The 10,472-nt window shown below is 39.5% G+C and overlaps 1 protein-coding gene across 1 annotated transcript in view; it reads right to left on the bottom strand.

Moving 5' to 3' along the window:
- Positions 1-10,472, bottom strand: part of DCC (DCC netrin 1 receptor) — a 986,493-nt gene that overhangs the window by 4,955 nt on the left and 971,066 nt on the right. Inside the window, exons 28-29 of the mRNA XM_014557664.2 lie at positions 3,741-3,883; positions 313-424 (exon numbers count right to left, since the gene is read on the bottom strand). Of these exons, the coding sequence (XP_014413150.1) occupies positions 335-424; positions 3,741-3,883 (233 nt within the window). The 3' untranslated portion in view covers positions 313-334. The remainder of the gene's footprint in view (positions 1-312; positions 425-3,740; positions 3,884-10,472) is intronic.

The following is a 10,472-nucleotide window of genomic DNA, read 5'->3' as shown; positions in this document are numbered from 1 at the left end:
TGAAGGAAAACAGAAGCATTCGTCATGACAGTGTGGTCACTGCAGTGGCAAAGACCCAGGACCATTCTAGCAGCTTCAGCTTTGACACTGCAGTGAGGACGTATCTTTGCTTTTGCTCAGGGACCCCACAGTCATCATTTTGAAACTCCTGATGCCTCTGAAAGAAGCGATGCTCATTCCTTCTGAACTGCTTCAGGGTCGTCCGTAACTGAGCAGTCCAGAGGGTTGACCTGTACACCGGTTAGCGTTCTCTGACACAGGTGTGCTGTTTATGGGTAACTGGTAATGCTGCCAAGGTCCCGGAAAATTCACCTCATCAATTCGGCAGTAGGCGTTAAAAGGCCGAGCCCGTGATAGCATTAAGTTGCTTCATTAGCCCTTCCAAACTCGCCATTTGTTCACTCAAATCATCCTGTTCATACACCTACAGAGAGAACGAGAGCAAAGAATTAGTGCAGGTGAATATTGATGCGGTCCTTTGGTTACGGCGGGGGCCACGTCTAATGGGTTCACTGTGTATTCTCAAGCGTGACCCAGCGGCCCAAAGCCAGGGGCTGTGCTCAGCCTACAATCATGGAATGAAGACACTGGTAGTCAGAGAGGCGGTGATGGGTGATTGTATACTATTTCGCTGACTTCATTCTTGCAATGAAGCTTTAGCGTCAGGAAAATCTTGTTTCAAAATCACGTTCTACCAATCGTTAGCTGTGTGGTCTTGGACAAGTTAGTAAACTTCTCTGATGTACAGTTCTCAACTCTAAAAAGATACTGATGATATCTATTTCACAGGAGACTCTGAGCGTCCTGTGACATGTTTAGGGCCTGTCAGTATCCAGCAATCGGTACCTAGTCAATATGTTAGCTCCTCCCCTTTCCAGAGGTCAGCCCGTCAGGATGTAAATAATCCACATCACCAGGGTTCCTTTCTTTCTTTGTAACATAACGTAGACACTTTTTTGTGTGGGAACTCAGTGGGCTTGTCTGAGGATTATGACTTCAGTTTGTGTGCGAAAAAAAAAATTCTCACCCCAATCAGAATTGGCTCTGTGCATGGTTGTAAAGGTGACCTTGTGACACAGTTTGACTGGTGGATAAAATGAAGAGGTTAACATGTGGAAATCTTAGCCTGCTCTCTGTAACTCTCCCTTTCTGTGAGCCACTAGAATCGCGTCATTGGTAATACTGGATTATAGGCGTCACAGGTCCCCTGGGCACTAGCCTCGCGGATTTGGACTCAGTAGGTCTAGGAAAGGTTAGAATCTCTTCTCTTTTTAAAGCTTCCCATCTAATTTTGATGGTCAGCCAGTGAGGGAAAACAAGGTAGTGGTGTTGATTTGAGTCCCAGGTTTTCTACAGATTTGGTTTTCGAGTCTGTCTCATTTGTCCCCTGGGAATAGCAAGCTTGCCTCATTGGGTAGCTGGGAGGATCCAAGTCAGTGCTGATGAGAGGTAAGTGCCCAGTAAATGTTAGTGCCTTTTTCTTCCCCCCCCTTTTCAACACACCCTTTGTTTTGACTCATATAGACCAGCCCTACCTGATTATTCTTGGTTAGCTCATTCATTTGATGAAATTATTGAACCAAATTGAGGCCTGATTTCCAGCACTGTGTAGGCTAGGTCGTATTACTCAGTAATATGGGCAGAATATTGAATCCTGCCAAAGAAACACCTTGATCCCATGACAACACTGGAGGAGATTATATGGGGGAAATAGGCACAAAGCCCCTAAGGAAACAATACCATGAGGGATTAAACACGTTGGAAGCTGTACCTTCTTATAGGACTCTGAACATGCCCATGAATGACGTGGTCACTTACTGTGTAATCTTCAGAGCTTAACAGGGATTGAAAGTGGCCAGTCTGGCTCAAAAGACTGGCCTACATAAGAGGAGGGAGGTTGAAATGATGAATTTGGTAACTCCTTTCCCAAAATGATGTCATGGTTGTCTGGGTGGTGGTTCCTGAATTATCTAGATCTCATTGTCCAGTACAGCAACCTCAAGCCACGTGTAGCTACTGGAATTTGAACTGTGGACAGTCTACATTGAGATGTGCTGTACCTATAAGATATACATCATAATATGAACACTTAGTACAAAAAAGTCAAGTATCTTAATGATAATTTTTTATATTTATTGCATGTTGAAATGATATTTTAGAAATACTGGGTTAGATGAAATACATTAAAAATTAATCTCACCTATTTATTTTTACATCTTTTAATGTAGCTCCTAGAAAGTTTTATTTTTTATTTATTTTTATATATCAGTGTAAATAGTCTTTATGTTTTAATTGAAGTATCGTTTATTTTACAATGTGTTAAATTTCTGGTGTACAGCATAGTGATTCAGTTATATATATATAACTGAATCTATATATGTGTGTGTATATATATTCCCTTCCAGATTTTTTCATTATAGACTATTAGAAGGTACTGAATATAGTTTCCTGTGCTATCTGGTGGGACCATATATAGGAGTTAGTACTAGAAAGTTTTACATTACATGTGTGGTTCCCATTATATTTCTATAGGATTATGATGATCTAGATTATTGGCCTCATCTCTGTATTTCCTTTAACATACAATCTTACTACTCTTCGTATTATACCTTTGGCTGCCATGCCTCAGAGTCAAACTTAAATGCAAAAATGGGCCACCTGATGTGATTCCTTATGAGATATGTATTATGTAAATGGCTATACTCCTAACCAAGTAGTGCATTAGATCCTTATAAATGTGAATCTTTTAAGTATACAGAAGTATGTGAATTAAATAACATACTTCTGCCAAATACTCACACCCATAGACACATCTCGATTGGCTGGTGTCCAGGTAGTTAAAATATTTTGTTTGTAGTACTGAAAACAAGTAAAATCAAGAAAAAATTTACTGTTCTTTCAAATGAAGTAATTCTAGTCTGTTTTTCCATCTCCCCTCCTCCCACCAGTCCTCTGATTTTTCAAGGTATCTTATGCGTTAGATCCTCAGCCTCCTGTTAAATGTTTTTCTCTTGAATTATATTTAGAAATGCTCTGGAGTTTTCTGAATTGCTGCTTTTAGGCAAAATCTTTTAAAATCTGCATCACAATGCATTTTGAGGGAGAATGTTTGCTCTCTCAAAATTTCAGGGGTTTTTTGCCCCCCATTCATTTTCTGAGTTTTCTAATTTGACCACTTTTTAGCTTCTTCCCTGAGTTGGCAAACTTTTTCTCTCATTAAATAAACTTTCCCATCTTATTTTAATATATTGGTTCTTTCTTCTTAAATTCCTTCCTTCATGTCTTCATTTTGTATTTTCCTCTTCTCAATTCTATATTTCTAGGCTATTTTATGACTTTAAAAGTGAGATTTATGATAACTTCAGAAAACTCAGAGTGTAGCTCTGGTTACTGGAGTTTTACTTCAGGTACACCAAGGTGTTTCATCCCACTGATAGGAACACACACGCATATAAACATAGATATATATATATAGATATATATATATATATATATATATATATGTAAGTCACATATTCTGATGCTGTCAACTTGTATTTCTAAGATTGCCTGTAAGTCCCAGTGATTTTTTTATGTAACTAAATCCTTGCTGTCATTTTTTCCCCTTCATGCTCAGCTGCAGGAGAACGAAACGCTAAGAACAACACGGGCTTGGGGCTAATGGAGCGTGTGGCTGGCTTAGGCTGAGTGGCGCGGCGGTGCGTCCCGCGGTGCGGCGTGACCTGCGGGGCCGGCCTTACACTGGCTGGATCCTCTGCTGGTTTGGGGCTGTCCTCAGACGTTTCGGGGGCTGTTGGCACAGACACAGGAAGCAAAGGAGATCTCGCCTTTCCCGCCAGCCCCAGAGAGGCTGTTTTAACGTGAGTCTTGGGAAGAGTCGGCCCTAAAATAGAAAACACAGAGTGATGAAAGCACTGGATGAAAGCATTCTGGGGAACGCTCCCTCAAGCGTGTGAGCCGGGTCTAGTGGGCTGGCACTGATTTCAGGTTACTGTTCATTCTGTAGTATAGAGATGAATTCTGACACAACGAAGGGGCTCATTTTATTCATTTCATTTCTACTGAATCGAAGACAGATTCGGATCAGGCCTCCCCAGATGAAGCTCCGCCAGTCATGTGCAATTTCAAATCTCACTGGAAAGGGTTGCCTGGGAGCTCCAGACTGTTCGTCACACCTTGGAAAGCATCAGGTGAGCACATTTGGTGTGAGGCTCAGCTTTGGACCGGAAAGCCCTCTGCTAAACCACCTGCGTAAGCCATCAATTGTTTTAACAGAACCAAGGAATACTCGTGCAGTTAGGAGAGATGGTTGCTCTAGTCTACAGGTGAGTATTAGATGTTACACTACAGAAAAAGCCCTTTACAGCTAACCTCACAGAATCGCATTACTAATTTTCTTTTGGAAAAGAAAATTTTCTCTCCTGATCAGTATAGTGCCTCTCATTCAAATACATTCCAATGCTTGTGAAAATCGTTTGAATAACTGCTGAGTTTCTACCAAACGACATTTCTGTCTGCTGTAAACAATGGCTGCCTTCTCTTTTGGGGTCTAAATTTTATAAAGGTGTATTGATCAGCTAGTATACCTCACACACCTAAGAACTTTGGTCATCCTCAGCACAGCAGGCACTGAGTAAAGCATCAAAGACGTTTGCCCCAGCTCTCGTTAGTGATGATATGATTCCAGCGGCACACTGTACATTTGCGGGGGGGCGGGGGAGTTGTTTTGACGACATAGTTCTAATTAATAAAAAGCTCAAAAATTATTCTACTATCAGAGAAATAGGAGATATTTGCTTACTGGGAAAGAGAGAACACAAACAACCCAGTAGGCTAGCAATTTGCTAAATGATAAATCCCCAACAAGCACTGTTTCCTCATGCCATGGCCTAGCATGTCATTCCCTTGTGTTTATATTGTTTCACTGTATTCTTAAACCAAGGAAGAAAAGTCTGCAGTTGGAGTGATTTATCACTAGAGGGTGATCTTAAGTTTTTGGTAACTCATAGAAGAGATATAGAGACAGGAGAAACAAGAATCATTTTAGGCAAAATAACACAGTTGGAGTTATCAATCCAGTCTGCTTTCAAATCCTGGAAAGCCCAACTGTGTGCTAGCCGTTGTCATCCCTTGCTCACCTAACTTAATTCTGTTTTTTCATCTATTTGTGAGGATTAAGGTGGCCAACTTCCTATAACTTGTTCAAAGAGAGCTAGCTATTATTAACATTTCATTGCCAAAACAAGCCTGGTAAGTATTCTATTTCCAGTTTCATTTATGAGGATGCTAAAATGGAGATAAATGAAATAACTTGTTTAAGTTCATGCATTTCAAAAGGGCAGGCAGAGTAAGGACCTACACCAAGATCTAACCAACTCCACGGAGCAAAATTAAGGTTTTCCTATTGATTGTGTTGATCTAGTCCATCCAAATTAAAAGAGGTTTTTGAAGAAGCAACGTGAAAGAATGTGAAATCTGGTCCAAGACTGTAAGTAACTTAAGGGTAGAAACTATTGGATTACAGTTTCTCATAGTTAAATTATGTTTGCATTTAAAGGGAAAAACAAAACTCTAATGAATTTCAGGACTGACTTAAACTCACATAAAACTTGGCATAACCTTTATAAACTTGTATTTCTTACACTATGCTATAAAACCGAAACATTTAAAAAATTAAGTAGGTCACCCTAAGCAAATAGTACAGTTTAAATTAACGTCATTAATTTAACGTGATGAAGGAGGCTGTTGGGCTAAAATGTATGAGCAGTTTTCACTAATCAATTTGTTTTTGGTTGAATCAGAGGTAAACCATTCTTCCCGAGAATGTAATGCTGGCAGGTCTTCATTGGATGGGAACAGTCATTTGTGTAAGTCTACCTCTACCCTTTTCTCTTCAGCCTTTGACTACAAACACAGTATTCCTAGAGCCAACATTGTTGTTAAACCCAAATGCAATGCAAAGGTAGGCACTGAAAACCCTGGCAGAGCAATGCCATAAAATGCCCCTCTCGATGCTCCGACTTCTGGAATTCACATTCACATTGTAGGTGATCACTTAGGTGACAATGCGAAGTTTAAAGAGGAATTTTCACACAGTGCTGGTGAACCTCGAGAGTGTACCTACTGACCTGCTGCTTTGAATTGCATCTTTTGAATTATGTTTACATTCCCCTCTAGAACGTAGAATGTTCACAATGTTCTGCTTAAACCGGAATTTAGCTTTATTGCCACGGAAAGTTTTCCTCCTAGCGCCTTGCACGAGTCACTTCTTTCTTCCCTATGTTTAGTTTAAAAGAACAGAGCAGCTGCATTTTAATAATTAACATTTTTCAGTACATACCTTTTTATATTTTTCTCCATTATAGGTTATTATTACAGGATCTTGAATAGTTCCCTGTGCTGTACAGTAAGTCCAGTCCTTGTTTATCTATTTCATACATAGTAGTTCTGTGTCTGTTCATCTCAGACTCCTCATTTATCCCTCCCCTCTTTGGTAACCATAGAAAACCATGCTTTCTATGTCTAAGTTATGTCATATGATAGTTGTCTTTCTCTTTCTGAGTTACTTCACTTAGTATGGGCGTCTCTAGATCCACCCACATTGCTGCAAATGACATTAATTTCTTTTTTATGGCTGAGTAATAGTCTATTATATATATACACACACCACATCTTTGTCCAGTTAGCTGTTGATGATCACTTAGATTGTTTCCATTTCTTGGCTTCTGTAAATAGTGCTGCTACGAACATTGGGGTGTACGTATCTTTTCGCATTAGCGTTCCCTCCAGATATATACCCAGGAGTGGGATTGCTGGATCATATGGTAAGTCTATTTTTAGTTTTTTGAGGCATCTCCATACTGTCTTCCATAATGGCTGCACCAAACTACTTTCTCACCAGCAGTGTGGGAGGGTCCACACCCTCTCCAGCATTTATCGTTTGTAGACTCTTTAATGATGGCCGTCTGACTTGCATTTCTCTAATATGTGCTTGTTTTCCCATCTGTACATCTTTTTTGGAGAATTGTCTATTTAGGTCTCCTCATTTTTTAATGGGGTTGGTTGTTTATGGCTTTCTTTGTTGTGCAGAAGTTTGTAAGTTTGATTAGGTCCCATTTTAGAATTCTATCTAATGCCCTAATGTTTTGCATGTAGGGAAAATTACAGTTCTTGCTATAAAAATATATTCTAATGGTGTATTTTCTGCCTGGGATCCTAAACACTGGGGCAGATCCACAGTGTATTATACTGCACCTGAAACACTTGTATCATTACAATAAGGTGCAGCTATTCCTAAAGAGTACCATAGCTCAAACTCATTAGAAAGAAGATCATTGTAATAATTTACTGTCTCCTAGTGTCCCAGCAACAGTCCTATTCTGAGAACCTACTGAGTGCTGAAAAACATACAAGACACCGAGTTTTACAAAAGGAATCAAAGACATTGCCTCAGCTCAAAGACTACACATCACATAGTATTTAAACAAGTAATATTCACAGATTCAAAGAACTTTAGAAAGCTGGAACCTCGAGGGCTCTTGGAGTTGATTTTGGTGAAGAGAACACTGAGTTCCCTAGATTTCAATAAAATTCCAGTGCAGGAGAAGAATTTGTAGAGTCCCTTAGAGTTTGGTATTAGCAAGGTTTGTCTGGTTGTAGTATATAGCCTTAATATTGTTTTCCACTTTTCCTGAATGGGGAACTAATGAAAACGACTATAAGGGAAATCTCCCAGGAGAGATTTATCAACAGCCAATAAGACAACTTTGGTCTCAAAACTGCCCTTTAGCAAAGGGGACCAGATGTTTCAAAACAAAGATTCTCATGAAAACATGCTGTGCTGGCTACCTAAAACCCTTGCTTTTGGACATGCAGTTGTAGTTCAGTAGATTCAGTATTTTCTACTCTGCATCTCAGATATTTTAAGCTAGGACACTCGTGAAGCCTGGGTCCTTAGATGCTCCCCCAGCTGTGGTTTGTTTTTTTTTCCCTTCACTTATGTAGTCGTAGTTCACCATGTTTTACAGGTTCCTGTCGATTTTTCTAGTCTGTAATGAGACATGCCTTTAAGAGACCTTACCAGTGGCTCTTCCAAAGGGCTACACCCTGAATCTATTTTCTACACCATTCAAACCAGGTAAACATCTTCTCTTAAAATCACCAGTCTCATGTCATAGACTCTGTACAGGAGGGGAAGTAGTGTAATCACCTGGCATTTGGATTAGTAAGTGATGCCTGAGCCCTCAGTGCCCTCCGAAGAGGACACTGGCTGCCCCCTCGCTGCCTCTTACCTGCTCCTGCAGAGCTACTGGTGGCAGGCCATTTAGCCTCAGCTCGTCCATCCTTATTTTTTTCAACTGCAGTATAGTTGACTTACAGTATTATATTAGTTTCATGTAGACAATGTAGTCAGTCATTAAAACCTACTTGGGTTTCAGTCGCTGATGGGTTCTCCCATACTTCCTCCATTGCTATCTGGCTTTTTCTACACTGCCGTCAGAAAGCCGTTTAAAAGCCAAGTTTGTTCTGGCGGCCCTGCCTCCCCTCCCCGTTCTTGTGCACCCCTTCTCTGTGAGGGGTTGTTTTAAGGCATGCTAGCCTTTGCCTCGCCTGATGGTGTTCTGACACACTGGAAGACAGCCATAATTCTCCTGTTGAACTCACGAAATAGTAGCAATTAGAAAAATCATTTACTTCAAGGTTTTAAACTCTTGTTCGTCAGTGTCAAGAAATGATAGAATTTCTGACAACTTCTATTTTTGTAGCCTACAGAGGAGACTTCATCTTTATTTCTTCACTTTGGAGAACTGCAGTTATACTGATAGTCTAACATAATTTTAATAAAACTTCTCTTAAAACCTGTAGAAGTTTCATTAAAATTATCAGTACTATATCAAAGCAAAAGAAAAGGGGAGAGTAGCCAAGATGGCACAGTAGAAAGGCCCTGAGCACATGAAAATCACAACTATCTGCTGAACCACCATTGATGAAAAAGATAGCTAGAAACCTAGCAGAAAAGATATTTTACAAATAAAGGCATGGACAGATCATCCAAAGCATCAATAAGAAACACAGGCCTTAAATAACACATTAGACCAAATGGGCTTAATTGATATATCAAGAGCATTCAAGCGGAAAGCAGCAGAATACACATTCTTTTCAAGTGCACTTGGAAAATTCTCCAACAGTCTAACCTTACACCTAAAGGAACTAGAGAAAGAACAAACAAAACCCAAGTTAGCAGAGGGAAAGTAACCATAACGATCAGAGCACAAATAAATGTGATTAAAAATAAATAGAAAAGATCGATGAAACAAAAAGCTGGTTCTTTGAAAAGATAAACAAAATTAATACGCTTTTAGCCAGACTCATCAAGAGAAAAGGGAAATTTACAGCCACCACCACAGAAATACAAAGGAACCTTAGCGGCTACTGTCAACAAACTATATGCCAGTAAAATGGACAAATTCTTAGAAAAGTCCAGTCTCCCAAGACTGAGCCAGAAATAAATAGAAAATATGAACAGATTATCAGTAATTTAAAAAAATCTCAACAAAAGTCCAGGACCAGAAGGCTTCACAGGAGAATTCTACCAAACAGTTAGAGAAGATTTTAAACTATTCCAAAACATTGCAGAGGAAGGAACACTTCTGAACTCATTCTATGAGTGCACCATCACCCTGATACCAAAACCAAAGATACCACAAAAAACAACTATAGGCCTAGGTCACTCATGAACATAGATGCAAAAATCGTCAACTGAATCCAATAATTAAAAAGCTCATACACCATGATCAAGTGGGATGCAGAAAAAGCTTTCGATAAAGTTCAGCATCCATTTATGATAAAAACTCTTGAGTAAGTGGGCTTAGATAAAACATACCTCAATATAACGAAGGCCATATATGACAAACCCACAGCTAACATCATACCCATTGGTGAAAAGCTGAATGCATTTCCTCTAAGATCAGGATGAAGACAAGGATGCCTACTGTTGTTACTTTCAGTAAGCATAGTGTTAGATGTTCTAGCCCCAGCAATTGAAGAAAAAGAAATAACTCAGAGGGGAAGGAACAAGTTAAACTGTCAGTTTGCAGATGACGACATGGTACTATCCATAGAAAATCCTAAAGGCACCACTAGAAAACTACTAGAGTTCATCAGTGAATTCCGTAAAATTGCAGGATACAGATGGAAATGACACAGATTTGTGTCTATTATATACCAACAATGAAATACCAGAAAGGAAAATTAAGGAAACCGTCTCATTCACCATCACATCCAAGAGAATAAAACATCCTAGGAATAAACTTACCTAAGGAAGTTAAAAAAAAAAAAACAAAAAACCTGTACTCAGAGAACTGTAAAGATGCTGAGGAAAGAGACGGAATACCATACAACCCAGTGGAAAGGTATACTGTGTTCTTGGATTGGAAGAATCAATATTGTTAAAATGACCATACTACCCAAGG

Source organism: Camelus ferus, chromosome 30 (genome assembly GCF_009834535.1).
Source record: "Camelus ferus isolate YT-003-E chromosome 30, BCGSAC_Cfer_1.0, whole genome shotgun sequence".
NCBI classification, from domain to species: Eukaryota; Metazoa; Chordata; class Mammalia; order Artiodactyla; family Camelidae; genus Camelus; species Camelus ferus.
This window is presented reverse-complemented; position numbering and strand designations above follow the sequence as displayed.